Below are 27,023 nucleotides of genomic sequence, written 5' to 3'. Positions count from 1 at the left end.
GCGCTGGCCTCATAAACAGCGGGGAGCCGCTCGGTCCTTTCTTACGAAAGCAAGCCACAACCGCAACATTGCAATGGGCAATCATATTATATTTAGTGTGAAAATTGTTTTTAAACAATCAGAAGGTAATTGAAACAGGTAGTTTGTCTAATTTGTTAATTGTCTTTCCAAATTATTTACTTCATATTTGTATGTTATGTAATATTGATTAAAAAACTTTGCTGTAAATTCGAGTTTAACTGAAGTTCAATTAGGGGGTGGGAGGGAGCAGTGGTTCTGGGGGACACCAATCTAAAATTTCACCTTGGGCACCAACAGAGTCTGGGGTGGCCCTGACTGGAATTAACTGTTAATAATATCACTTACATGTACATCTGTTTGTATTTCTGTGACAGCTGTAGGCCGTGCACTCCACAACGAGAACATTAATTAAGTAAAAACAAAAACAAAAAAGTAACTTGATAGTAATGTAATTAGAAATGTTATTGCTTTTCTGTGAAATAATCAGTAAAGTATTCTGATTACAATTTTAGGGAGGTAATTAGTCATTTGTAGTGGATTATATTCTTGAAGTAACCCAGCACTGCAAATTAAATCCACTATACAGTACCTGGTCAGTTATCTGAATAAGGTTCTGTTTGCAAATGTAAAACCTATTGTAGAACTTTTCTCATTTAAAAAACCCAACCTATCAAGAATCAACAGAAATTCTCAAGTCCCATTTTCAGTTTCAATGTACTGCTAGATTTGTAGATGAGTTCAATATAGATACTGTTGATTTTTAAGACATGACTCACTCGCAATGTGTGTACTGTAAGTGCTTCACTTTTGTAGAGGCATCCTGATTATGTAAATGTGTTTATGTGCTTCCCTTTTGTAGAGGCAAGGATTCTCTGGGGTCTGCTGCTTCATCATTGTGACATGGGTTGTGTGGAACCATCCAAAGCATTTTAATGCTGCGCCCCACCAAAAGGTAGATGAGTGGATGGGTAAAGCAGTGAGTTGTAGCCAGAACAGTAGCTGCCGGAAGTCCATAAGTGTATATATTTGTGCCCAGGTTGCTGCTTGCAGTGGCTTGAAGTAGGGTTAAGAAAATTTGAGGGCCCCAGCACACAAAGTAGGCGATCTTTACTGCACTGATGATCTTCGCCTGCTTCTTGCACCATTTACAGCCATTATAAGCTGACTGAGATGTCAGACAGGTGCACAGAAATATTACAAAAGCTGGAATGACAAGCCCAAAGAGAAACCGAATGACAACAACAGCCTTCAGCCTTCCAATGCCATCTGTAGTTGTTTTTGATTTATCAAAGTCATAGTCATCAATACACTCTCTGTTTTGTATCTCTCTGGAAAACAGCGAAGGGCATGCCAAGACTGTTCCTAAAGTCCAAGAGAATGAAATGAGGAGAATGTTAAAATTCTTGCACTTCTTTGTGCATGCGCTGTTTGAAAGAGTAGAACTAACGCTCCAAAGGCTCAATATGGTTGCTGTGGAGAACATACAGCCATATGTGATATAGGATGACAATTTGCAGCTGACAGTGCCATAGTGCCATGAAGATCAGATTTGAATGACTATTGCTCTTTTTTATTTGCTATTGTATTTTCTCATTATTTTTTCCAGAGACAAGCAAGTGCCAGCTTTACATGTCACATACAGAGGTTGCAATTTTTTTGACAGACTGAGTTGTAAAATTTCCATCATGGTCTATTTTCTATCAGTCATAGGCATATTAATTTAAATTTCTCTGATATGTACAGTATATATTTGATGTTTTCTCGATATAGTCAACTTTTCAGTTGAAAATGACAATGCATGGCAAGCGCGAGTGTGATCGTGAAACACGTGTTCTATTCACAAATACTTAAGTTATTTGATTTTTCTAGCTGGAGAGCAATCCAGCAATCTTTTTCGCGTGCACAGACATACAGAGGGTGCGCAGAGAGCAGGCAGCCGCGAGAGCAAGAGATAGAGATCGTAAATAAATAAATAATAAAGTGCGCGCTCTGCCACAGTCGTTCTCAGCCAAAATAATCACATAAGGACGTATACACTTAAAAACTGACACACAGTAACAAATACACTAAATGTATGATAGCTCTAACTGTAGAGAGCACCTTAATATGAAGACCAAGCCTAATTCTGGACATTTTAAGACACTTTTTTCAGGTCCGAAAAAGAGGAAAAAAGGGCGTATGGTCACCCTATGTAACCATTTATAAGCAGTTAAGAATGTTAGTTAAAAATGTTTTTTGTCGCCACCTGCTGGCTAAAATCTTTAATGTCAAGGGTATGAATGAAAATCCCCACATTTGGCAGCTCTTTTACACATCTGCACTGCTTTGAAAATTTAGTATAGAACACCACGAACACAAGTGAAGTGATACAAACAGTAAACCGTCCCAGTGCAGATGATGTGAGACATCAGCACTCTTGGAACGTCTCTCGTCCAATCAGATTCGAGGACTGGAATCAGGGCCAGCCCATGGTATAGGTGACTTAGGCGGTTGCCTAGGGCACAAAATGACAGGGTGGTGCCGCAAAATTATTTTTGTCAGAAGTGCGCCCTCTCATGAGCAAAATGTGCCACTGTTCTGAGCCAGTTCAGTTGATGTTCATTTGAGTCGGCGCTGTCAGTCAGCGAGCGGATTCTTTGAAGTCATCGGCATTGTCTCTCACTCCATGATCGCTTGAATTTCTACTACACTACAGCTGGTTTAAAAAAATTGAAATGTAATGTGTTACACTACTTTTGAATCAAAAAGTAATTTGATTACAGTAACTAATTAGTAAGATCAAGTCAAGGCAAGATCAAGTTAGCTAAAATTACACAGATCAATCCTTATGGCACTATATTTCACATGCTTTGCAGTTATGTAAGCTTACCTGTTTAATAAGAAGAAAGCCAATTCAGGGTCGGTTTTGATCCCCAAAACCGAATGAAGGTCCCTCCAGGAATCAGATACCCTGCCGAAGATGTTCGCTTTAGTTTTCGCTCGACCACGATCACGTTCCCGCTTAGCCAGTTGGGATTCAGTTGATAAACTGTTTTTTTATTATTATTTTTTTGGCTTACTCTGAGTTTGTGTAGGAGTCGGTGTTGTGCTGGGAGCTGGACGTTTGCTGGATTCCATCTCTAAGATAACTTTACCTAGTGTTGCAGACTGTCTGTTGATGCTGTTGAATAGCAGAAGAGAAGCACTGAGGCAAGGCTCTCGGGAGCGTGCATAAATGTCACATCCTTTGGATTTTCCCGGCAAAAGCGACCCGCTCCCTTCGCATGAAAATCAGTCTACAGGCTTTAATAGGCAACCTAGGAAGTCCGGGAAGGGCTCATTTTTTAAGTTGCGTTACAAGCCGTTCACACATTGGCAAAAAAAAAAGCCGAATATTACATGAAAAATTTTACATATGGCACCTTTAAAAAAAAAAAAAAAAAAAAATATATATATATATATATATATATATATATATATATTACATGAAATATATACATATATACATGAAATGATATATATATATATATATATATATATATATATATATATATATATATATATATATATATATATTTCTTTTTTTTTTTTTTTTTTCCCAGGTCAAACATAACATTATATGAGCATTTGTGTGTGTGTGTGTGTGTGTGTGTGTGTGTGTGTGTTCTATAAATATTATATGAGGTATAATAGTAAATTATGGAGACATCTAAATTGTGAAGTGTTGGGGAAGGGTCACAAAATGGCTGATCACCCCATTAGCCTCTGCTGGAAGATGTCAGAAATACACCAACTTCAGACTGAATCACAGATGAATGGGAATATTTATATTTTATATCCAGATAAAACATTTACTGTATATTCTCGATGTATATTTTAAGGTGTTTTATGATGCTTGCAATAAATGCATTTTTTCTATATTTTTTGATACTGTCTCTTCAAATTTACTTTACATTTTTATTTACTTTAATGTAAAGGCTAAAAATAATACAATATGCCTATTTTGAATTTAAAATATTATGAAAGAATTTGGGTGTGATGGAGAGAGCACAAATAGATGGTCTGACTGTTCACACCCCGGCATTATTACAACATTGTGTGTGTTCTGTGGTAAACTCAAAAGTTTCCCACCATGGGCTGCACCTCTTTACCTTTTTAATTTTAGTTTGTGGACAAAGATGTGTTACTTCCTTCTTGTGTGTAAGTGTTACTGAGCATCAAAGGCTATGTTGAATTTGTACTTTGAGGTTAATACGGTAAGCCTAATTATTTAAATTTTTAAATCACCACATGCAAAAAGCCTAAAATCTCCTTGAACCGGACACATGTACCCAGAAATTTGGATGTGCTGTCATAGAGCAAAACAGAATTTCTTTGCCAGCAGCATCAAGTTTGATGTGTTACCTTGTTTAAATATTGGATAACTGCACTGGCTTATGTCAGACACATTACAGAGGGTAGTACCAAATCTTAGTGTTTGTTTCCTAAATGGACTTCCCCTTACAAAAACTGGAAGACCCTGCTTCCCTGCACAAACTCAGCCATATCTGACATGAACTGTAATGTCCCACTATGCCAACTCTTAACTTTGCCTGACAAACAGTGCAGGCTGCCTCCTTGATGACCTCATGCATATAGTTGATGGACTCCAAAGAGGTCAATCATTAATCATAAAATTTAACCGTAATAATAACATGATCTATGATAAAAAAAAATAAAAAAAAATTAAAAAAATATTCTGTCTACATTGACACAGCTTAACTCCAAATGAATATCACCCTTGATGTAGTCTACTATTTCAGTAACATAACTAAAATTGTACATGCTGTATGCATACTGTTTAATAAAATATTATAGACCTCATCTTACTGTATTTAATGTTGAGGTGAGCGGCAGGCTACTTTTTGTTATGTAAGTGTAACCCTGCTCTGAAAATAAATTCTCAAGACAGTTCAATATTTCAGAGTAAGCAGATTTTTTTTATTTTTTTTTTTTTTATTCCAAAGTCTGATAACAATTTGTTATCAATGAACTGGAGCATATGTCTGAATGCAATCAAATTTGTTTGAATTTGATAAGAGAAAGAAAAAAACAAACAATTCAGAACAAAATAAAGAAATAAATTGACATTGTATATGAATAACACTTGAAACATCAGTATACCACAGTCTCAGTGTTTGACCTTTCACAACACAACATGCTCAAAACCCTAAAGAAATACAATTCTTTAAGAATCTTACAGGAGTAATTGTATGAAGGTAAAATAGTGCCTAAATGGTTTGCATGCACACAGAACGTTTTGTAAAGGTGTAAATCAAGTTGCAAGTGTAAGAAAAAAATATTAGCAATAGGTTAATGCTTTGCATAAGAATAATTCATGTATTGTGAATCTGTAATTTTGTATTAACACAATGTAAATTTTATGTGTATTCTTCTGACACTTTTGACATTGTTTTTGCATCTAAATATGGCAAAGACATTGCAAACCTGCAATCAGCGATATGCAAGCATAGAAAGGGTGTCATGAACAGCAAAACGGATTGACCACGTAGAATCAGTCTGTATGTGTAAAATAAACTACTGCAAACATAAAAATGACTTGTGTTTGTGGATAAACTATTTTCCAATGTGGCAAATTAAAACAACGTTGCGCCAAACACCAGTCCAAGAGTATACAAACATATAATCCAATTATCTAGGTGCATAGATCCAAAAATATGCAAAGTGAAGGAATGATGAATCCGCACTCAAAAATGGGCTAAATTAGCTAAAAAACTATTTTCCAGAAATAATCTGATATACATTGTTCTATCTTCCCTTTGTTGTACTCACACTTTTGGCACGAATTTCTCAATGAAAACAGTTTTGCAAGTTTGAGGAGAAAGGCGGGTCTACCTGCTTCTGGTAACCAATCAAATGAGGTTTTCCTTGACCAGTTTACTCTGACCTGATTAGTTTAATAACGTGACAGACAGCTTGTTCTTCATATGGCTCAGCATCGTTCCTCTGGGTATCTCTCTTCTCGTAAATATCAAACTGAAATAGTAATACATACAAGTTATTTTATTGTGAGATTAAAGTTGAGTTGACACCATTTATTGAGATAAATATGAATAGTCTGGTGTTCAAATGTTTCTTCTTGTTGCTGTTCATTATTTTAATTATATTTTAATTACTTTCAATTATCATTTCCATGGTGGATGGATGGATGGATGGATGGAACTTGCTGGTATCACTGAACTCAGTCTAAAAAACAAAATTATATATTTAAACTATCAATCTGTTTACAGAGTTTTGTTTTATATGGTTACTTTATTCATTTGTTTCCTAGCATAAGTTCTGTGATACCAGCTAATTCCTTCTATTCACTAAAATGCCTTGCCAAAGATAAATAATAGTAAATATAATTAAATCGTATATGTATTAATATTTCAGTTTAATATTTAAGTGAGGAGAGATACCCAGAGGAACAACGCTGAGCCATATGAAGAACAAGCTGTCTGTCATGTTATTAAACCAATCAAGTCAGAGTAAACTAGTCAAGGAAAACCTAATTTGATTGGTTTCTAGAAGCAGGCAGACCCGCCTTCCCCGTCATGCTTGCAAAACTATTTTCAGTGAGTGATTCGTGCTAAAAGTGTGAGCACAACAAAAGGGAAGATAGAACAGCGTATACTGGATTATTTCTGGAAAATATTTATGCCACAAACACAAGTCATTTACACGTTTGCAGTAGTTTATTTTACACATACAGACTGATTCTACACAGTCACTCTGTTTTGCTGTTCATTAAAATCTATCTTTGCTTGCATATCACTGATTGCATGTTTGCAATGTTTTGCCATGCTTAGGCGTAAAAACAGTGCCAAGTGTAAGCATGAAAAAAAGGAAGTCAGAAGAATACACACCAAATTTACTTTGTGTTAATATGAAATTACAGATTCATAACACATGAATTACACTTATGCAAAGCATTATAATATTACTAATATTTTTTTCTTACGCTTGCAACTTGATTTACACCTTTACAAAATGTTCTGTGCGCATGCAATTTATTTTTACTCTTGCAATTTGATTTACGCTTTCACAAATCTTACTCTGCGCATGCAAATCATTTAGGCACCATTCTACCTTCATAAATTGCAGTCTCTAAATGTGAACTGTGAAAAAAAATATTCTGGTAGTGCTTACTGTCCTTTCACAAGCACAATGAGTCAAAGAGCACAAATGTAAAAAAAAAAAAAAAAAAAAAGGGTTTCTCTGATGGAAGAAAATAATAGATATCCAGAAGAGAAAATCTGGGAGGAAAAATTTATTTTAACAGGGATACGTGTTTATGTCCATGTGTCACACTTTACTTAGTGACAAATATATCAATCACCACAATACCAAGCCTGATGGAGTCACTGGAACCAGTCTTCAGACTTTTCACTCTCCTGCAAACAGCTGCGTGTTACCACACAGACTGCATCAGCAACTCTTGAAACTCTTAAAATATCCAACTATTATTGAAGGAAATAGTAGACAAAAATTGAAGAAATTTTGAGCAGGGAGAAATGTATGCGTGTAACGTTACAGAGCAGGCAGGACAGGCTGAAGATGGACGAGGACGATGATGATGTCAGAACCCAGGTGCAGTTTTTATTTACAGTGCTGGCATCCAAACATGAAACAGTATATCCAAAAGGTGAAACCGAACATAAACATGAACAAGAAATTTACTTGACTAGACTATAAACTTTGACTTAACTAGGAATAGACTTGACTTGAAATGGAAACAGTGTTACAACCAACAATACTCGACAAAGGACTATAGTAAACATAAGGGCTTAAATACACTGACAAGGGAAACACATGACCAGGGGTGGAAAGAGTACTGAAAAATAAGACTCAAGTAAAAGTACTGTTACTTCATAAAAAATGTAGTTTGAGTAGAGTAAAAGTACCTGTCCTAAAAACTACTCAAGTAAGAGTAAAAGAGTAGCTCATTTAAAAGTACTCATGAGTAGTGAGTATTGAGTACTAAGTAGCGAAAGCTATGCCCCTTTATAATAAAAACTCTATGCTGCAATTTAAAAATGAGGCACACATACCGTAATTTACATTCCCTTTTATGGCTGTTTGCCAGAAAGAATAAAAATATAGGTATTTTATAGGTGTTTGTGATTGACAGCTTTTAAAATACATCACTTATCTATGATACTGTAAACACTGATTTAAAAAATAAATAAAAGGGCGACATGATTACAGAAATGTAAAGATGAAAAAGTTATTATCAATATCATAATGTATGAAACAATTACATTAAAATCAGTTTATGTGTAGGGTCTAAATTTCCCTTTATGCCGACTAAGAGAGTTATTGTTGCGCATAAAACATGTTCAAAACAATGCAAGGACTGCAAAAAAAAAAAAAAAAAAAAAAAAAAAAAAAAACACTAAAAAAAGCAGGGTCACTTGGCGCGTCATGTCCCGCACAATAGAGGCGGTAGAGCAATTGTTTGGTACAGGGGCCACATCGGGCTTTAAAGGAATAATTCACACAAAATGAAAATTCTCTAATAGTTTAGTCACCCTTATGCCATCCCAGATGTGTATGACTTTCTTTCTTCAGCAGAAAACAAATTAAGATTTTTAGAAGAATATTTCAGCTCTTTTGGTCCATACAATGCAAGTGAATGGGTGCCAAAATTTTGAAGCTCCAAAAATCACATAAGTCAGCATAAAAGTAGCTTAATCTATGTGACTCCAGTGGTTAAATCCTTGTCTTCAGAAGAGATATGATAGGTTGGGTGAGAAACAGATCAATATTTAAGTAAATTTTTACTATAAATTCTCCTCCCTGCTCAGTCAATCTCCACTTTAACTTTCACTTTCTTCTTCTTTTGTTTTTGGTGATTCACATTCTTCATGCATATCGCCATCTACTGGGCAGGGAGAAGAATTTCTAGCAAAAATGAACTTAAATATTGATCTGTTTCTCATCCACACCTATCATATCACTTCAGAAGCACTTCACAAGTGATTTTTGGAGCATCAAAATTTTGGCATCCATTCACTTGTATTGTATGGACCTACAGAGCTGAAATATTCTTCTAAAAATCTTAATCTGTGTTCAGCAGAAGAAAGTCATATACTTCTGGGATGACTTGAGGGTGAGTAAATGATAAGAGAATTTTGGGGGGACACATTGTCCTCCTTTTGAGATACAATGTTCCACACTGATTTAGTTCTTGTATCTTTTAAGCACAGCAATAGTTGTGTTCTCATTCTAATGCATGATGCACAATTTTCTGAAGTTTGTGACTGGTGGAATATTCTGCCTGAACTATTGCTCTACAAAGGTTGATACTTTTCTATCAGGCATTAGAAAAAACTTGATAAAGGCTAAGCATAATTATAAATTATTTTATCATCTCTACTTTCCTGGTAATTTATTATACAAATTAACACACTCTCTACACCGGGGTCGGTATTATAAAAAAAACTAACAATATTATAAAAAAAAATATTATTATTAAAAATGTCACTGTTTTATTCTATTACATTAATACTTTTAAAGCTACTCAAGTTATTCAGCCAAAAGTAGTGAGTAATTTTCTCGTTTCCTTGTTATTGTTGTTTCATTAATAGCCTTAATATGACAGCCTACTAGACAGTGCTCAATTCGGATACATGTACACTTCAAGTGAATGGGGCCAATTTTTGGCGGGGTTAAAGGCAGAAATGTGATGCTTATAGTTTTATAAAAGCACTTACATTGATACATCTGTTAAAACTTGTGAATTATTTGAGCTGTAAAGTTGTTTAAATCAGCGTTTTTATGGTCATTTTAAGGTTTAGGGTTTTTAGAGCATTACATTGTCATCACAACAAAGTTGTAAAATTGGATATAGCTTTACACATAAAAGAGTTGTAAGTGATTTTATCACACTAAAAATCATGTTAACATGCAGTGAAAATGTGATGTTATGGGCTTCAAAATTCACATTTGAGGAACGAAAGTGATTGTTTTATGTTGTAGAACAAAACAGCCACGTACCGTAATGTTTACCACAGACCTTATTTCACTCATAAGTTGAAAACCACCATTATAAAAAAAAACCATAGGAAAGTCCAGAGGGATCCCATGGCGAATTAGAATTCCGGGTTCAACTACAAATTGACGTCAAGGCTGAACAGCTCTATAACACAGTTCGAAATATTTTCGAAAGAATCACAAAGTGAAATATGATTTCTGTAAAACTTAAAATACAAACGTATCTTTTACGCGTCAATCAATGCAGCTGTAAGCCCCAAATTGCCAAAAACGTGATATCTGCTTTTACCTTAGGCAGTTTTCTACTAAATTAGCTATTTTTTACTTATCTGTGAGCTTCCTTGTGTGAATAATCCAATGTTATATCTTAGATGTCCAGAACAAAATATGCGGTCCAGCAGGACAAGCATGCTAAACAAATCATTAGACACATATGTTATCGACTGCTGATGTTAATATATAAAATGTTATATATCATCACAATGGGGAGGATATCAGCTTTCTTATGGCACCTAGATTTAGCTTCTAGTCCACTGAGAGTTTAAGATATTCAATGAAACAACAAGAGTGGTGCTTGAACTGAAAATTAGACTGAATGTCTATGGATGAGCACATTTGTAAGGGCTGAAATGCGTTAGAACACCATTTAAATTTCAGATCGGCATATTGTGACGGAAGGTAGAGGTCTGCGTGGGACAGTTTTTTCCATTCCGTTCCCACCCGCTCCCGCAAGTTTCTATCCCGCACCCGAATGCTCCTGCTGAATTTAACTCCATGTTCATCTGCTCTCTGCCTGCAGTGATTTTCTTCCCGACCGCTCCCATTCCTGCAACCCCGCATTTGATTCAACATATAGTAAAAGCCATACAAATAGACAACAAGTGTATACAAAGAGCATTTTATGTTTTTCTGTTATTGCTATTATCAGATGATGTGTGAAAATGATGACAATTTAACTCGCCTGAAGTTGGTTTCTTAACACTAAATTGACCATTTTCTAGTTCGAGTTTCAAATGCTTTAATGACACTGGCTGCGTCTCGTTTGGAAGGCTGCATGCTAGGTAGGACGAGTCCTTTGAAGGCTGCAGTATACCAAGCATCCTCCTTTAAACAAGTATCGTTTAAATGAGACGGCCTTCATAGGACAAACGGAAACGGAACATAACATGGTTGCTATGAAAGCACGCCACTCTTTAACAAGCACGAGCGCAACAAAGTCCCTTTAGAAGGGAATGTATGAGGTACATTTTAGGAGAGTTATAATGATGTAAAGAGAAAAGAAAATAGATTTTACAGGTGTACTTTTAGTCTAATACTTTATTTTAATTATATATTAATATAATTATGCATATTATATACTCTGCATACATCTACTGAGGTACTTCAACTTGGGAATTAACATTACTTGCGTTTGAACATCATATTTACGGGCAAATTGGCGTCATTTTTTTTAGACATTTCCATTGAAGCAAAGAATTGTGGGTTGTGAGTGCCCACGAAGGATACACCTCATGCATCCTCCGAATTCTCGTGAAAGAAGGTCGCATTCGAAGTGCCCTACTTGCGTTTCTGAAACGAGACTTCCTCGATGACGTATGCTGCCGACAAATGCGACCTCCGGAGGACGCATCCTTCCAAACTAGACACAGACACAGTGTGCGCCTTGCACTGCCATTCTATTTAAGCCCTGTTGACTACCTGACTGCCTACTCTAAATGGATAATTGGATAATTAATACACAAGATGTGTGCACATTTATTTTACTTTATAAAAAAACGATTATCGTTTTTTTTTTTTTTTTTTTTTTTGCATTCATTAATTAATAAAATAAAAAAGAGATCCACATCGGATGTTTCAGGCTATTCTCTGACCGCCCGCTCCCGTCCATATTTCATGTAAATACCATCCGCTCCCGCCTTCAACTCGAAAATGTAATCCCGAGCCACAAGAAATCTAATCGGGAATGCAGACCTCTAATGGAAGGAATTTTTTTCTAGTACTTGCTGCCATCTAGTGGAATAAAATACAGCTCTGGGAAAAATTAATTCAAGCAGCTCAGATTTGTTTGATGGCTTGTGGCCATCCATCATCCTCTTGATCACATTCCAGAGGTTTTCAGTGTGGTTCATATCTGGAGATTGGGCTGGCAATGACAGGGTCTTGATCCGGTGGTCTTCCATCCACATCTTGATTGACCTGGCTGAGTGGCATGGAGCATTGTCCTGCTGAAGAAAAGAAAAAAAAAAAAAAAAAAAACAATAATCAGAGTTGGGGAACATTGTCAGAGCAGAAGGAAGCAAGTTTTCTTCCAGGATTCCAGGTACATGGCTTGATTTATGCATCCTTCACAAAGATGAATCTGACCTGATTTCAGCCTTGCTGAAGCACCCCCAGATCATCACTGATCCTCCACCTGGTCGTCTAATGGTTAGATGGAGACCTGGAGAGGCCTTCAAGCCACAGTGTCTCGCACCCACTGTGCGACAAATTTGGTGGGGGATTGGTGATGATCTGGGGGTGCTGTATGTGTGAATGGTGAGCTTTTAAATTTGAGTGTGAAAAGTTGATGATGGAAGCCCAAAAATGCCCCAGAGTTCAAGAGGTTAGAGGTCATACTTAGAAGTGTGTAGTTTCCCCGTGGGAGCTTCATGGAAATTAGGTGGTTATCAGCTTCTAAAACCTGCTTAAAATTAATATGGGATGTAAACACAAGACATAATGTGCAGTTTGTGGATGAGAAACGATTCTGTAATTTTGCAAATGGAAAATTAATAAGGAATAATTTCTAAGATGTACATTTATTAATGTATTTATTAACGTACTTACTTATTTACAGACATAAAGAAAATATAAACCCAAGTGTAAGTGCACTTGAGTAGCCAAAAAACCGTGGGTGCCCAGGTGTGCCTTACACTTTCTAACCCTAATGTCTGACCAAATTAAAAGAGATTATTAATGGATTAAGCAAAAAAGCAACGATCCATTGGATTTGTGAAATAATAAACAATGTTGTGATTTGGCATGATTTTTATTTGTGTCCATTGCAGTCATGCCTCTATTTTCACTTTTCAGTGTTATTTCGTCACAACATGGCGACGCGCTCAGACGCCAGGCTCGAATTAAATCCTGAAAACACACAGGTACTGTATCTCAAACTACTCCTGGTACATATTTATTTCATATATAATATCATTAACATGTCTATTCCTAATAAATGCCTACTCTATGCACATTAAGTGGACTCGTCCTCATAAATGTGTGTTATTTACAAAGGAAGTAGCTTTAGCTCGCTAACAAGCAGATAAGCCAACTTGCATGAGCACTTTCAACTCCCATTATCAAAATATCAGGGCTAAACATTTGGATTTACAAAAGCGACGTATTTTATTTATAGTGCTGTTACAATAGTGACGGTAAAAAGATTTAAAAAAAATTTTTTTTTATATATATATGGCATGAAGATAATGAAAGTGTTGAATGCATGCGCATGTAAATGTGTTAAACAGGGTGGTTAATGTGGAGTTATGAAGTTAGCCTAATATTTAAAGCATTATCGCTTTACTGATTTCACAACGAGATTGTTTTAGAGCTTAATATTTCATCTGAACTATAATATGCGTAATAAACTCGTCGTTTGAAACTTTTTAGCTCGGGAGGCCATTATAAATGATTAAAGAACTCAGTTTCCCCCTCTCAGGGGTATGGTTTGCCATTTGATTAAAAATCATAAAATAATCTGTATAATTTCTACATTAACTATTTACAAAGGCCTAACTGGGATGTAAAATAGGGGCTAGTTAAGTTAAATATATTTGAAAATCTGTCGATAAGTTTGTGTGAAATGTGTATTTAATATTTAGAAGTTTCTCATACTGAAATTGTTTATAAGTCGGCACGTGTTTTTAATAAATGTGGTCTAATTTGTTATTTATATCTTTACCCGTTCCCTCATTTATTTTGCTGGTGCTGGCTACAATGTAACTCCCGGCAGTGCCTCAAAACATAGTGAACTGCCCTCTAGAGACGTCCAGAGGTTAGAACGCGCCCCTGATGCCCATGTTGTCTAGGTAGGGAGCTCACTAGGTTTTGAGTCACAGCCTCTTCCTCGCGTGTGACTGCTTTCTCTGCAGCACGTGGTCATTTCTCTCTCTCTCAGCTTGTATATCTTTGAGTGTGTTTGCACTTTGCTCTGTTAATTGGCCTGCAGTAAATATCTTGTCCCCTGAAATTGGGCTAGTACTGGTATCTTTGTGTTGAATTAATGTATGTCACATACACTCCATGTATTCAATCAGTGTGAACACTGCACAGCCTCAGCTTGCTAAAGTCCTCATCTTAAGGTTTTTTATTTCTGTTCATACCAGGTGACTGAAATCATGGAGGCTGGTGTTATCGGGGTCTGCAGTATAGAGGCCCGTGGACTTGTTGAAGGGAGCAGCTCTCCCGATGTGGAGACCCCATCCCAGGAAAATGTGGAGGATTTTGTGGGACTGCTGAGCAGGGAGGAGGAGAGAGGGGAGACACCGGGAAGGGAGGAAAGCAACCCTGGCCCCCAGGATGGGGAGCTGGACCCTAATGCTGAGAAAACCAAGGACCAAATAGCATTCGGTTGGTGACGCTATCAAAGTGTTTTCCATTAAAGAATTAAAGGAATGTTTGGGGTTCAATGCAAGGTAAGCTTGGTTGACAGCATCTGTGGTGTAATATCGATTACCATGCAAGATAATTTTGTTTCGTCCTTTAGTTAAAAAAGAAGAAAAAAAGCAATATTTACGGTTATGTTAAGGCACTTAAAAGGGAAGTAAACATGGAAATGCAATACACTTTAAAAGGCACACTGTTTCAAAAGTATAGCTGCTTGATTTCACGTTATGTGCATTAACATGAGACAAGGATTGATAAAAGGGAAGGACTTTTAACATAGAGAAAATTCATGTGGCAGGAATAATGTTGGTGACTGATATCTTAGAGTTTCTGCCTTCGCACTTCAAAAATGACGACTTCGACAACTCATACTCATATTTCAAGTGTCTTTAATCTTGAAATTTTGATGCCTTTTTATTTTTTACCCAAAAAACTGAGGCGCAAGTCGAAATTATTTTCTGTTGTAATCGTCATTATGCCACAAATGCTGTAGATTGAGCAATTATTGTAGATACTTGTATTGAACCTGAAACCTGAAACAAGAGGTAGATCTATGACTTGGTTATGAGATAACAGGTGCATTCATTATTTTGGAAGACATCTGCTTCAAAGGGAAATCAAAGTGGTCGGATGACAAAATGATGTCCGTCAACAACAATTTATTGTGTGCATTATTATTCTTCCCTTCTGCTGTCATAGGCAAAGAGGTTCTGTTGCTGATGCAGGCCCTTCATACCTTAACAACCCCAGAAGAGAAACTTGCTGCCCTTTGTAAGAAATATGCTGACCTGGTATGTATTTGAGCCTAGAGAAAGGATATTGTACAACAGTAGATATGTTTTGTGCTTAATGTCCTTAAAAATGACAGTTCCCCTCGGTCATTGCAAACTGTTATGATTTATTTTCTTTTGTGCAACAGCAAAGGAGATAATTAGAAGAATTTTCCATACAACAAAATTGAAGGCTTTCAAGCTCCAAAAAGGACCAAAAAAGTAGTACATTTTACCTTTTTTTTTTTTTTTTTTTCAATGAAATACCATGTGATTTTCATGTTTTCTTCCGGGATAGCTGGAGGAGAGTCGGAGCATGCAGAAGCAGGTGAAGGTGTTGCAGAAGAAACAGAATCAGGTGTTGAAAGAGAAGATTCACCTGCAGAGTGAGCACAGCAAGGCGGTCCTGGCACGCAGCAAGCTAGAGAGTCTGTGCAGAGAACTGCAGCGTCACAACAAGACCCTGAAGGTAAAGCAGCCACTGCCCAGAGCTCATTTAATCACAACTAAAGTGGGCCTCGTTTCCCAAAAGCATCGTAAGCCTAACTAGATCGTGGATTCCAACTTACAATTCATCTTAGTTTTATGGACCGTTTCCCTAAAGCATCGTAACTTAAGTAGTACTTGAAAATGCTCATAGATTTATGAGTGCTCTGGAGTAATCGTACAGCGCTAAGAGTGTCGTAAGCACATAGACTTATGCAGACACCTACAGGACAATCACAAAATTACACTTCATACAATTTAAAAAGCAAAAGCTACACGTTATGCTGAGAGTTTAATATCAGGATATACAGTTTTGCTCAAAGGTTTGCATACCCTGGCAGAAATTGTGAAATTTTGGCATTGATTTTGAAAATATGACTGATCATGCAACAAAAAAAACTGTCTTTTATTTAAGGATAGTGATCATATGAAGCCATTTATTATAACATAGTTGTTTGGCTCCTTTTTAAATAATAATGGTAACAGAAATCACCCAAATGGCCCTGATCAAAAGTTTACATACCCTTGAATGTTTGGCCTTGTTACACACAAGGTGACACACACAGGTTTAAATGGCAATTAAAGGTTAATTTCCCACACCTGTGGCTTTTAAAATTGCAATTAGTGTCTGTGTATAAATAGTCAATGAGTTTGTTAGCTCTCACGTGGATGCACTGAGCAGGCTAGATACTGAGCCATAGGGAGCAGAAAAGAACTGTCAAAAGACCTGCATAATAAGGTAATGGAAATTTATAAAGATGGAAAAGGATATAAAAAGATATCCAAAGCCTTGAAAATGCCAGTCAGTACTGTTCATTCACTTATTAAGAAGTGGAAAATTCAGGGATCTCTTGATACCAAGCCAAGGTCAGGTAGACCAAGAAAGATTTCAGCCACAACTGCCAGAAGAATTGTTCGGGATACAAAGAAAAACCCACAGGTAACCTCAGGAGAAATACAGGCTGCTCTGGAAAAAGATGGTGTGGTTGTTTCAAGGAGCACAATACGATGATACTTGAACAAAAATGAGGTGCATGGTCGAGTTGCCAGAAAGAAGCCTTTACTGCACCAATGCCACAAAAAAGCCCGGTTACAATATGCCCGACAACACCTTGACACGCCTCACGGCTTCTGGCACACTGTAATTTGGAGTGACAAGACCAAAATAGAGCTTTATGGTCACAACCATAAGCACTATGTTTGGAGAGGGGTCAACAAGGCCTATAGTGAAAAGAATACCATCCCCACTGTGAAGCATGGCGGTGGCTCACTGATGTTTTGGGGGTGTGTGAGCTCTAAAGGCACGGGGAATCTTGTGAAAATTGATGGCAAGATGAATGCAGCATGTTATCAGAAAATACTGGCAGACAATTTGCATTCTTCTGCACAAAAGCTGCGCATGGGACGCTCTTGGACTTTCCAGCACGACAATGACCCTAAGCACAAGGCCAAGTTGACCCTCCAGTGGTTACAGCAGAAAAAAGTGACGGTTCTGGAGTGGCCATCACAGTCTCCTGACCTTAATATCATCGAGCCACTCTGGGGAGATCTCAAACGTGCGGTTCATGCAAGACGACCAAAGACTTTGCATGACCTGGAGGCATTTTGCCAAGACGAATGGGCAGCAATACCACCTGCAAGAATTTGGGGACTCATAGACAACTATTACTAAAGACTGCACACTGTCACTGATGCTAACGGTGGCAATACACAGTAGTAAGAACTAAGGGTATGCAGACTTTTGAACAGGGGTCATTTCATTTTTTTTCTTTGTTGCCATGTTTTGTTTTATAATTGTGCCATTCTGTTATAACCTACAGTTGAATATGAATCCCATAGGAAATAAAATAAATGTGTTTTGCCTGCTCACTCATGTTTGCTTTAAAAATGGTACATATATTACTATTTCTCCAAGGGTATGCAAACTTTTGAGCACAACTGTATGTGTTTTATTTATTTTTATTTTAACAGGTAAGTCTAATAATAATAATAAAATGAAATGCATAAAATAGTCTAAACGGATGAATAGATTAATTAGTAAACAAATAAAGTTATTTGTGTGGACTAGCTGGTAACAACATAGTGGTGGCATGATTGATGCAGACAACAATATAAATTAATATTAGAGAGAGAAGAGAGGTCATTAATTTGCTGCCGTGCATGAAAATCGTCCATACATATTGGCTCATCATCCTAAATTTACATTTATTAATTTGGTATTGCTGTCACCGTTATCACTTTTGGGAGTAAAGAGCAGACCTCCGCTTTATTGGTGAACCTCCCTAAAGCGCATCTTCCAAACGTCTCCTTATTTTGCGCTCCGCAGTAACATGTTGTACCTTGTAATATTCAATGAATGCTTGTAATTAGCTGGATCATACACAGTCCCTCACTGTCTTCACTAAACCTGGAAGCTTTTATATTGAGAGGAATTTGTGAAAACAAAATATTACAAATGCACACCTGATTATGTAAGCAGATTGTATAAAAGATTGTTCTGCACAAAATTATTGTAAAAACAATATGTAAATTTGTAGTTAAGTCGAATATTTAAGAAAATATTTAAAAAAAATGTTAAGCAAGGTAAATTACAAAAGATTGTAAAGTTAATTATATTTGTGCATAAGTTACAATGACGAACAACACTATATGGTTACATATCAGCACTGTCACACGGACAGCGACTCTGTTGTGTAGCACTTAAAGCGTGTCATTGCACGTTCATGTTAAGTGAAGTTTTGAGAAACGCACGTAAAAATAAAGAACGTTTGTAAAATTGCTCTTAGAAAATGCTCTTAACCGCTAAGATCGATCGTTATTGGGAAACGCAGCTGTTTATAGTAAGCTGATGTTCAGGTCTGATTGAATATCGCTAGTTAGCCTATTCTAAGATCATGTAGAAGAATCAATGATTCTTTAAGATAATTCAGAAACCAGATTTGCTGCCAGTTGCGTATATCGGCATGCTATGAAGTGCATGGTCAACACGTTTTTGCCATTGTGATGGCAGGAGGAGAATTCTCAGAGGTTCAGGGAATACGAGGAGCGGCGTAAGGAGGCAACGCTGCATTTCCAGATGACACTCAATGAAATTGAGGCACAGATGGAGCAGCACAACTTGCACAACAGCAAACTGCGGCAGGAGAACATGGAGCTGGCTGAGAAACTCAAAAAGCTCATCGAGCAATACGAGCTCCGGGAGGAGGTAAGGCAACGTCTGTCAAATATGCAAACTACCTGTGATCCTCTAGTTTAGTGCCCACAACATCTGCAACCCCTTAGAGAATTAAGGGTGCATTTTACACCAGCTGCATGTTCCATTAATTGTCCTTACTCAAATGATGAGGTGTTTTATTTTTATTAAATCATTCAACATAACTGCTGAGATAGAGATTTGGAAAGTCATGGCTTGGTGGAATTGTGGTCATGTGACGGCTAAGAATGTAATATTTCACTTACATTTATTTGCATATGTTCCTCACTTATGCATTGCTTTGCATGTTTTGAGCACAATCTAAAAAATTAGGGAAGTGCGTGAGAAATTGATTAATCAAGTACTCTTTCAGCTTTAAATATTTGACTAGTATAAACACTACTCGAATATTGCAATTAGATTTTTTTTCTGTGCCACTGCCTTCCGTGGGCAGCAATGAAACTCTTCTCTCACCTAAATCTTGCCATTACAACTCAATGCATTGGTTGGTGCTGTGGATGCATGATGCTGTTCAAGTAGTTCACCTAAAAATAGTTTTTTTTTTTTTTTAATTAAAAGTGATTCTGTCGCTTCAGAAGTTGTGGGATGTATATTTGTATGTGTGAGTGTAAATGTTCTTGTTTTGTTTTTTTTTTTCAATTTTTGAATCTAGTTGTTGTTGTGTATGCATAATGCTCATTTGTAAATGAGAAAAACATGTTGAAAAGTTGAACTTAAATTCTAAATTTCAAGTAATCGATTACTCGTTTTCTAATGTGTTAGAGGACTCGACTGCAAAATTACTCGAAATGCCAACCCCTAAATGAAACAATGATCTAACTGGTTCATAACTCAGATTACTGACCATGTATTTAGGATTATGTGTACATGGTTGCTAGGCCAGTCATGATTAATAAATAACCTTAAATAGCCTTAAAATAATGTGTGAAAGGGAGGAATCTAGGACATTACATAAGATTATATAATAGCTATTCTGGTTGGCTGGGTTCCAAAAGCAACAGAGTAATGTAAAATGGATCAACACTAAAGTTGTCCAAAAGGAGAGACATATTTAAAGTATTTGGAAATATTTTCATATTTAAAATATATTTTTATGTTTTAAAGCCTTAAAAAAATGATACATCTGTATTTTACTTCAAGATTCCAAGTTAAATGTGTTTAATGACTTCCTAAGGTGTATGAAGTATACCCATATACCTTAAGAAATTTGACAATTAATCGTCATTGTCAACGCCCTAAAACAGACAATTAATTGTCAAAATCGCAATTATTTGTTTGACAATTAATCGTCAGCCAAATTTCATAATCGTGACAGTGCTAATGGTTGCTTTATCAGGCTTTAGTATGAAAGTTCCACAGGCACAGGTTGGCATCCTATGACATGTGTAATCACTGGCATGAGAGCAATAGCAAGAGATAGTATTCATTTAATTTAGACAAAGTACCTTGCGCATGCATGCCAATTTATGTCTTCCAGTAAGTCTTCCTCAGTCATGAGGCTAATTTTTGAGTTGGGAGCTAAATGGAAAGCCAAACACTCTTAGAGTGCGACAGTTAAAACTCACTGACCAACCATTCACAAGACGCTGATAGTGCAACATTTTCACTTGCGAAATAACCAAATCATGGCTGATTGCAAATAACGCATTTTTACAATTGCATCGGTAACTGAGAACTTCTGTTTTTGCGTGATGCTCCATCTACGCCACTAGTTGTCATCGCAACATAAACAAGAATATTACCGAGGGCGCCTTAACAAGGAAAATTAAAAATGTCACTTCAAGACGAAAAGGTTGTAGGCCCCTGCCCAAGGGTAAGCCACGTCTCAGTTTGTGGTGTTATTAGAAAAGCAATTTGAGATGATGACTGTTGACCTTACTCCCTTAGAATATTTTGTAATTGCTGATATGGTCATGATTTGAGTAGCAGTTAATTTTTCATGTACTAGATCTTTTTTTGGTTGTAAATATAGGGTGGTTAGTTTTTATTGTAAGAGATGTATTTGACATCAGACATTTAGCCTTTTTCTTTTATTGTCTTTAATTGTCTAATTAAGCGATGTGTTCTTTTGAAGTGTAAACAGACATGATATTCATCTTTACTCAGCACATCGACAAGGTGTTCAAACACAAGGAACTGCAACAGCAGTTGGTGGATGCCAAACTCCAGCGGACGGCCGAGCTAATGCGAGAGGTGGAAGAGAAACAGCAGAGAGAAAGAGAGTTTGTGAGTATCTGCAGTCCAGCAGCCATATCACCTTGTAGCTCTAGACTGGAGCTAAGCAGGGTTGAGCCTGGTCAGTGTCTGGGAGACCCCCTGGGGTAAACTAATGTTGCTGTTGGAAGAGGTATTAGTGAGGGTAGAAGGGGGTGCTCGCCCTGCGGTCTGTGTGGGTCCTAATGCCCCAGTATAGTGACGGGGACGCTATACTGTAAAAATTCACCATCCTTCGGATGAGACGTTTAACCGCGTTCTTGACTCCCTGTGGTCATTAAAAATCCCAGGGCACTTCTCGTTAAGAGTCGGAGATTAACCCTGATGTCCTGGCCAAATTCATCCATTTGCCCTTATCAATCATGGCCTCCTAATAATTCCCATCCATGAATTGGCTTTATCACTCTACTCTCTCCTCTCCACCAATAGCTGGTGTGTGGTGACTGGCACACTATGGCCGCCGTCGCATCATCCATGTGGTTGAGGAGAGTCCCGTTTCCTATGTAAAGCACTTTAAGTGTAGTGTCGGAAAAGCACTATATTAGTGTAAAATTTATTTATTCATTAATTTTAGTCCAAGATCAGTTCGTTCTTTCACAATCCTAATACATTCCTGAGCCAGGCCTAATCCTGAAGGATTGGTACTTACAACAAAGGAAAGTTGGATTACCCATTATGCAAGACTGTAAAAATAGAGATTCTGATTTATTATCTTATTATATTGGTTTTACATGTACATAATATTTTCACTGTTAAGCTCCTGAAAGACGCAACTGAGTCGAGACATAAGTGTGAGCTGATGAAGGAACAGGAGCATCAGTTAAAACAGCAGCTCACTCTGTACATGGACAAGTTTGAGGAGTTCCAGTCCACCCTCGCCAAAAGCAATGAGGTCTTCACCACTTTCCGACAAGAGATGGAGAAAGTGAGTGGGCAGAATCTTGCACCTTAATTTTCAGCTAATTCACCTGATTCTACTTAACATTCACTGAAGAGACACCCTGTAAAAAAATGCAAGACGCTTATGATATTTGAATTCTCTGTATGTAAAGGCATATTCTGCATGACCCCTTTTTGTTTTGTAATTGATCAGATGACAAAGAAGATCAAGAAGCTTGAAAAGGAGACAACTCTATGGAGGACCAAATGGGAGACCAACAACCAGACTCTACTGCAGATGGCAGAAGAGGTGAGGGGAATAATTGGCACATATTGCTTAAAGGTTAAAATTATAAGTAAATTTCAGTTTAGTGCTAATTTTCACCAGATTTAGCCATTGTATTAATCCCTTCAACCCTCTCTTCAAAAACTCACCCTCCAAAGTCATATAAGCAAACCCAATATCAGCTAACCTGAATTTGCTAAATGAATAACAGGCATAGTATTTCTGCTTGTCTAGTTTTCTGATTGGCTAAAAAAAACATTCCTGAAATGTTTCAGGGCTGTCATAGTTTAAAGTTAAAAGTTTATACTAAAGTCTGGTTATCTTATACAGCTCACAAAGAGTAGTCAACCGATATATCACCGAAGATGATAAATTTGCCGATATTCAGAAAGTATTCATTTTTGCCATTGGCTGACAAATTTTCCCATTCGGCTGATTAGTTTCTCAAGCCACGACGGCGAGGAGAATCGCCTGCTTGCACGTCAAGTAGCCGTCTGAGACATGAAAATGACCAATCACATTTTGTTTTGTTGTTAGTGCCATCGTGTGACCAACAACAATAGACCAAAACGGTCATTTAACACTCATTAAAACGGTCTCTTTTATTAGAGCTCATGATGTTTAAAGTGCTTGGTTGTTTCATTTTCTCTCTCTCTCTCTCTCTTCTCAACAGATTCTCTTGTCTAATAGTTCAAAGGCAAATATCAATAAAACTTCTATCACACACCATCTGCAGATATATATATATATATATACACATACAGGTGCATCTCAATAAATTAGAATGTCGTGGAAAAGTTCATTTATTTCAGTAATTCAACTCAAATTGTGAAACTCGTGTATTAAATAAATTCAATGCACACAGACTGAAGTAGTTTAAGTCTTTGGTTCTTTTAATTGTGATGATTTTGGCTCACATTTAACAAAAACCCACCAATTCACTATCTCAAAAAATTAGAATATGGTGACATGCCAATCAGCTAATCAACTCAAAACACCTGCAAAGGTTTCCTGAGCCTTCAAAGTGGTCTCTCAGTTTGGTTCACTAGGCTACACAATCATGGGGAAGACTGCTGATCTGACAGTTGTCCAGAAGACAATCATTGACACCCTTCACAAGGAGGGTAAGCCACAAACATTCATTGCCAAAGAAGCTGGCTGTTCACAGAGTGCTGTATCCAAGCATGTTAACAAAGTTGAGTGGAAGGAAAAAGTGTGGAAGAAAAAGATGCACAACCAACCGAGAGAACCGCAGCCTTATGATTGTCAAGCAAAATCGATTCAAGAATTTGGGTGAACTTCACAAGGAATGGACTGAGGCTGGGGTCAAGGCATCAAGAGCCACCACACACAGACATGTCAAGGAATTTGGCTACAGTTGTCGTATTCATCTTGTTAAGCCACTCCTGAACCACAGACAACATCAGAGGCGTCTTACCTGGGCTAAGAAGAAGAAGAACTGGACTGTTGCCCAGTGTTCCAAAGTCCTCTTTTCAGATGAGAGCAAGTTTTGTATTTCATTTGGAAACCAAGGTCCTAGAGTCTGGAGGAAGGGTGGAGAAGCTCATAGCCCAAGTTGCTTGAAGTCCGGTGTTAAGTTTCCACAGTCTGTGATGATTTGGGGTGCAATGTCATCTGCTGGTGTTGGCCCATTGTGTTTTTTGAAAACAAAAGTCACTGCACCCGTTTACCAAGAAATTTTGGAGCACTTCATGCTTCCTTCTGCTGACCAGCTTTTTAAAGATGCTGATTTCATTTTCCAGCAGGATTTGGCACCTGCCCACACTGCCAAAAGCACCAAAAGTTGGTTAAATGACCATGGTGTTGGTGTGCTTGACTGGCCAGCAAACTCACCAGACCTGAACCCCATAGAGAATCTATGGGGTATTGTCAAGAGGAAAATGAGAAACAAGAGACCAAAAAATGCAGATGAGCTTAAGGCCACTGTCAAAGAAACCTGGGCTTCCATACCACCTCAGCAGTGCCACAAACTGATCACCTCCATGCCATGCCGAATTGAGGCAGTAATTAAAGCAAAAGGAGCCCCTACCAAGTATTGAGTACATATACAGTAAATGAACATACTTTCCAGAAGGTCAACAATTCACTAAAAATGTTTTTTTTATTGGTCTTATGATGTATTCTAATTTTTTGAGATAGTGAATTGGTGGGTTTTTGTTAAATGTGAGCCAAAATCATCACAATTAAAAGAACCAAAGACTTAAACTACTTCAGTCTGTGTGCATTGAATTTATTTAATACACGAGTTTCACAATTTGAGTTGAATTACTGAAATAAATGAACTTTTCCACGACATTCTAATTTATTGAGATGCACCTGTGTGTATATATATATATATATACTTGCGCAAATCCATTTTCTTCATATGGAGCGCTCGTATATATTCCTCTTAAGCATGTCTTATAATAGCCAAGATCAAAACTGTGTCCCTCTGACTCACGAATGTTGCATGACGATCAGTCCGTGACGCTAAGCAGACGATCCGGGCCGAGTTAACAGGAAGTGGTCCGTAGATTGTTGGTCTCGCTAGATCCACATGAGAGCGATAGAGCAACTTCAAAGTAAATGTCATATTCAGTGCGTAATGTATGTACAATTAATTTGATTGTCTTTTTGTGAGAAAATGTGATTGCTTATGCGCACATACTGTCCGTGGTTGCTGGACTACTGTGTGCACTTATTTCCTTCTACCTAATATATTACAGTTTCTTTATGTGCAAACAATTACTAAAATGGGAAGCCTAAACAGAAATCAGGAGAAACTGCTAGCAACCATCTAAAAGACACAAAATCTAGTTTTCAAGGATTTTTTGTTGTGTTTTACAAAGTTACTTTAGTGTGAAAGTTTGAGTAAATATAATGCTAAATAAAAGTTAATTAATTTTTTAGCCAATTTATATTGATTTCATTTCCTGTTATATTAAATTGTGTGATATATTGGCCTTTCGGCCACCCTGCTCTCTGGATATCGGCATCAGCCATTAAAAAACCCATATCGGTCGAGCTCTACTGACAAAGTAACAAAACGATGAATTAATGCACACTCCTACAGATTTTTAATAATGCCATGCAGAAATTTGTGTTTAACCTTCTGCTGAACTTTGAAACCATAACCCAAATTTTTTTTACAAATAGGAATGTTTTATAACTCATATGCTCTGGCATTTATCTTGTAGAAAACGGTTCGAGACAAGAATTACAAGGCCCTCCAAGGCAAATTGGAGCGTCTGGAGAAGCTTTGCAGGGCCTTGCAGAGAGAACGCAACGACCTAAATCAGAAACTTAGGGCTGTCCAGGTCCAAGCAAAAGATCCTGAGGAAGAGGGTACGGGCCCTCCTGACCCCCAGCCAGAAGAGCATCCCAGCCAGCCAATGAACCCAGAGATGGAGGGAGAGATGGAAGGTTTGGTGCCAGAAACAGAGAAACTCAGGCTTCAGTCTGAGGAGGAGGAGGAGGAGGGCACCACATCATCCACACAACTCATTGACGACTGAGCCTGGCCTTCAGATGGCCTTTTTTTGTAGAGGTATATATTTTTGTCTAACAATTATTATCATAACAAAATTTGTGAGGAAAAAGCAGGACATTAGTGAAGATGCTAACTGCTCTGTGTGTTGGTAATCAGCTTTGTGGCGAGCACTTTTTACTCCCTGTTTTCTATCACATTGTATTTTCATAGGAAATGGTCATGTGGTCTAATACGGCCACCATGCAGCTTTGTTTCATATGTCTCTTTTTTTCCATTCTGTTCTCAGCCCTTCCCTGCTCAGCTGCGCTGTGGTCGCACATTTTTATTTTCTATCTAATAGAATGTAGCTCTTGGTCTGACCTCTAGGATCAGAATAAATCTTTTTTGATGCATATAATGTTGAATATTCCTATTTTTAAATAACAGTATGTAGTAAACAAGCCAGTCCAGCTCTAAATGTCCTGATGACCTTGAGACTTGAGAAATAGGGCATTAATGTCAGACTCCTTGGCATTTTGAGTCTGAGCCAAGAAGAGTCCTTAACAGGACAAGCTTCTATTGCTTTGATTGATTAAAATTGACTTGAAATGGACTTTAAAGTAAGATACATGTCTTATAGTTGAAGAGAGGGGTCAAAAATGAGAGATTCTTTATCTCCACCTTGCCTGTAGCTTTTTTTCATGTGGGAATCTGATTAAGGGCTAGTTTGACTTTGAAAAAGGCTGCTACATCTCTAAGACTTTTGTGAAATACAAGGAACAGGGCTGCAGTTTAAGAGGGGAGGGACTTCCTTTTTTGTTGCATGACAGACAAAAGGAACGGCATCTTTTCCAGCTGAAAATCTTATGTGTGGAAAAAAAATGCTGTGTATTGATGTTTCATTAAAATGTATTTAATCTTTACAACCCCATTTACACAGATTAGCCACAACATTAAAACCACTTGCCTAATATTGTGTAGGTCCCCCTTGTGCTACCAAAACAGCGCCAACCCAAATCTTAG

At 37.4% G+C, this 27,023-nt stretch overlaps 1 protein-coding gene across 2 annotated transcripts in view; it reads left to right on the top strand.

Moving 5' to 3' along the window:
• LOC127425817 (gamma-taxilin-like) overlaps positions 1–27,023 on the top strand; it is a 36,451-nt gene extending 9,428 nt beyond the window's left edge. The window contains exons 2-11 of one of the 2 annotated variants that reach the window (XM_051672099.1): positions 13,111–13,178; positions 14,403–14,646; positions 15,382–15,473; positions 15,751–15,921; positions 18,949–19,143; positions 21,259–21,378; positions 22,124–22,291; positions 22,460–22,555; positions 25,729–26,078; positions 26,308–27,023. In XM_051672099.1, coding sequence (XP_051528059.1) covers positions 13,111–13,178; positions 14,403–14,646; positions 15,382–15,473; positions 15,751–15,921; positions 18,949–19,143; positions 21,259–21,378; positions 22,124–22,291; positions 22,460–22,555; positions 25,729–26,046 — 1,472 coding nt within the window. In that variant the 3' untranslated portion in view covers positions 26,047–26,078; positions 26,308–27,023. Of the gene's footprint in view, positions 1–13,110; positions 13,179–14,029; positions 14,106–14,402; positions 14,647–15,381; positions 15,474–15,750; positions 15,922–18,948; positions 19,144–21,258; positions 21,379–22,123; positions 22,292–22,459; positions 22,556–25,728 lie in introns of those variants that run through there. The other variant, XM_051672100.1, reaches the window with a different exon arrangement.

Source organism: Myxocyprinus asiaticus, chromosome 35 (assembly GCF_019703515.2).
Source record: "Myxocyprinus asiaticus isolate MX2 ecotype Aquarium Trade chromosome 35, UBuf_Myxa_2, whole genome shotgun sequence".
In the NCBI taxonomy this organism is placed as follows: Eukaryota; Metazoa; Chordata; class Actinopteri; order Cypriniformes; family Catostomidae; genus Myxocyprinus; species Myxocyprinus asiaticus.
Note: the sequence above shows the minus strand (reverse complement) of the source record. Positions and strands in the feature narration are given on the sequence as shown.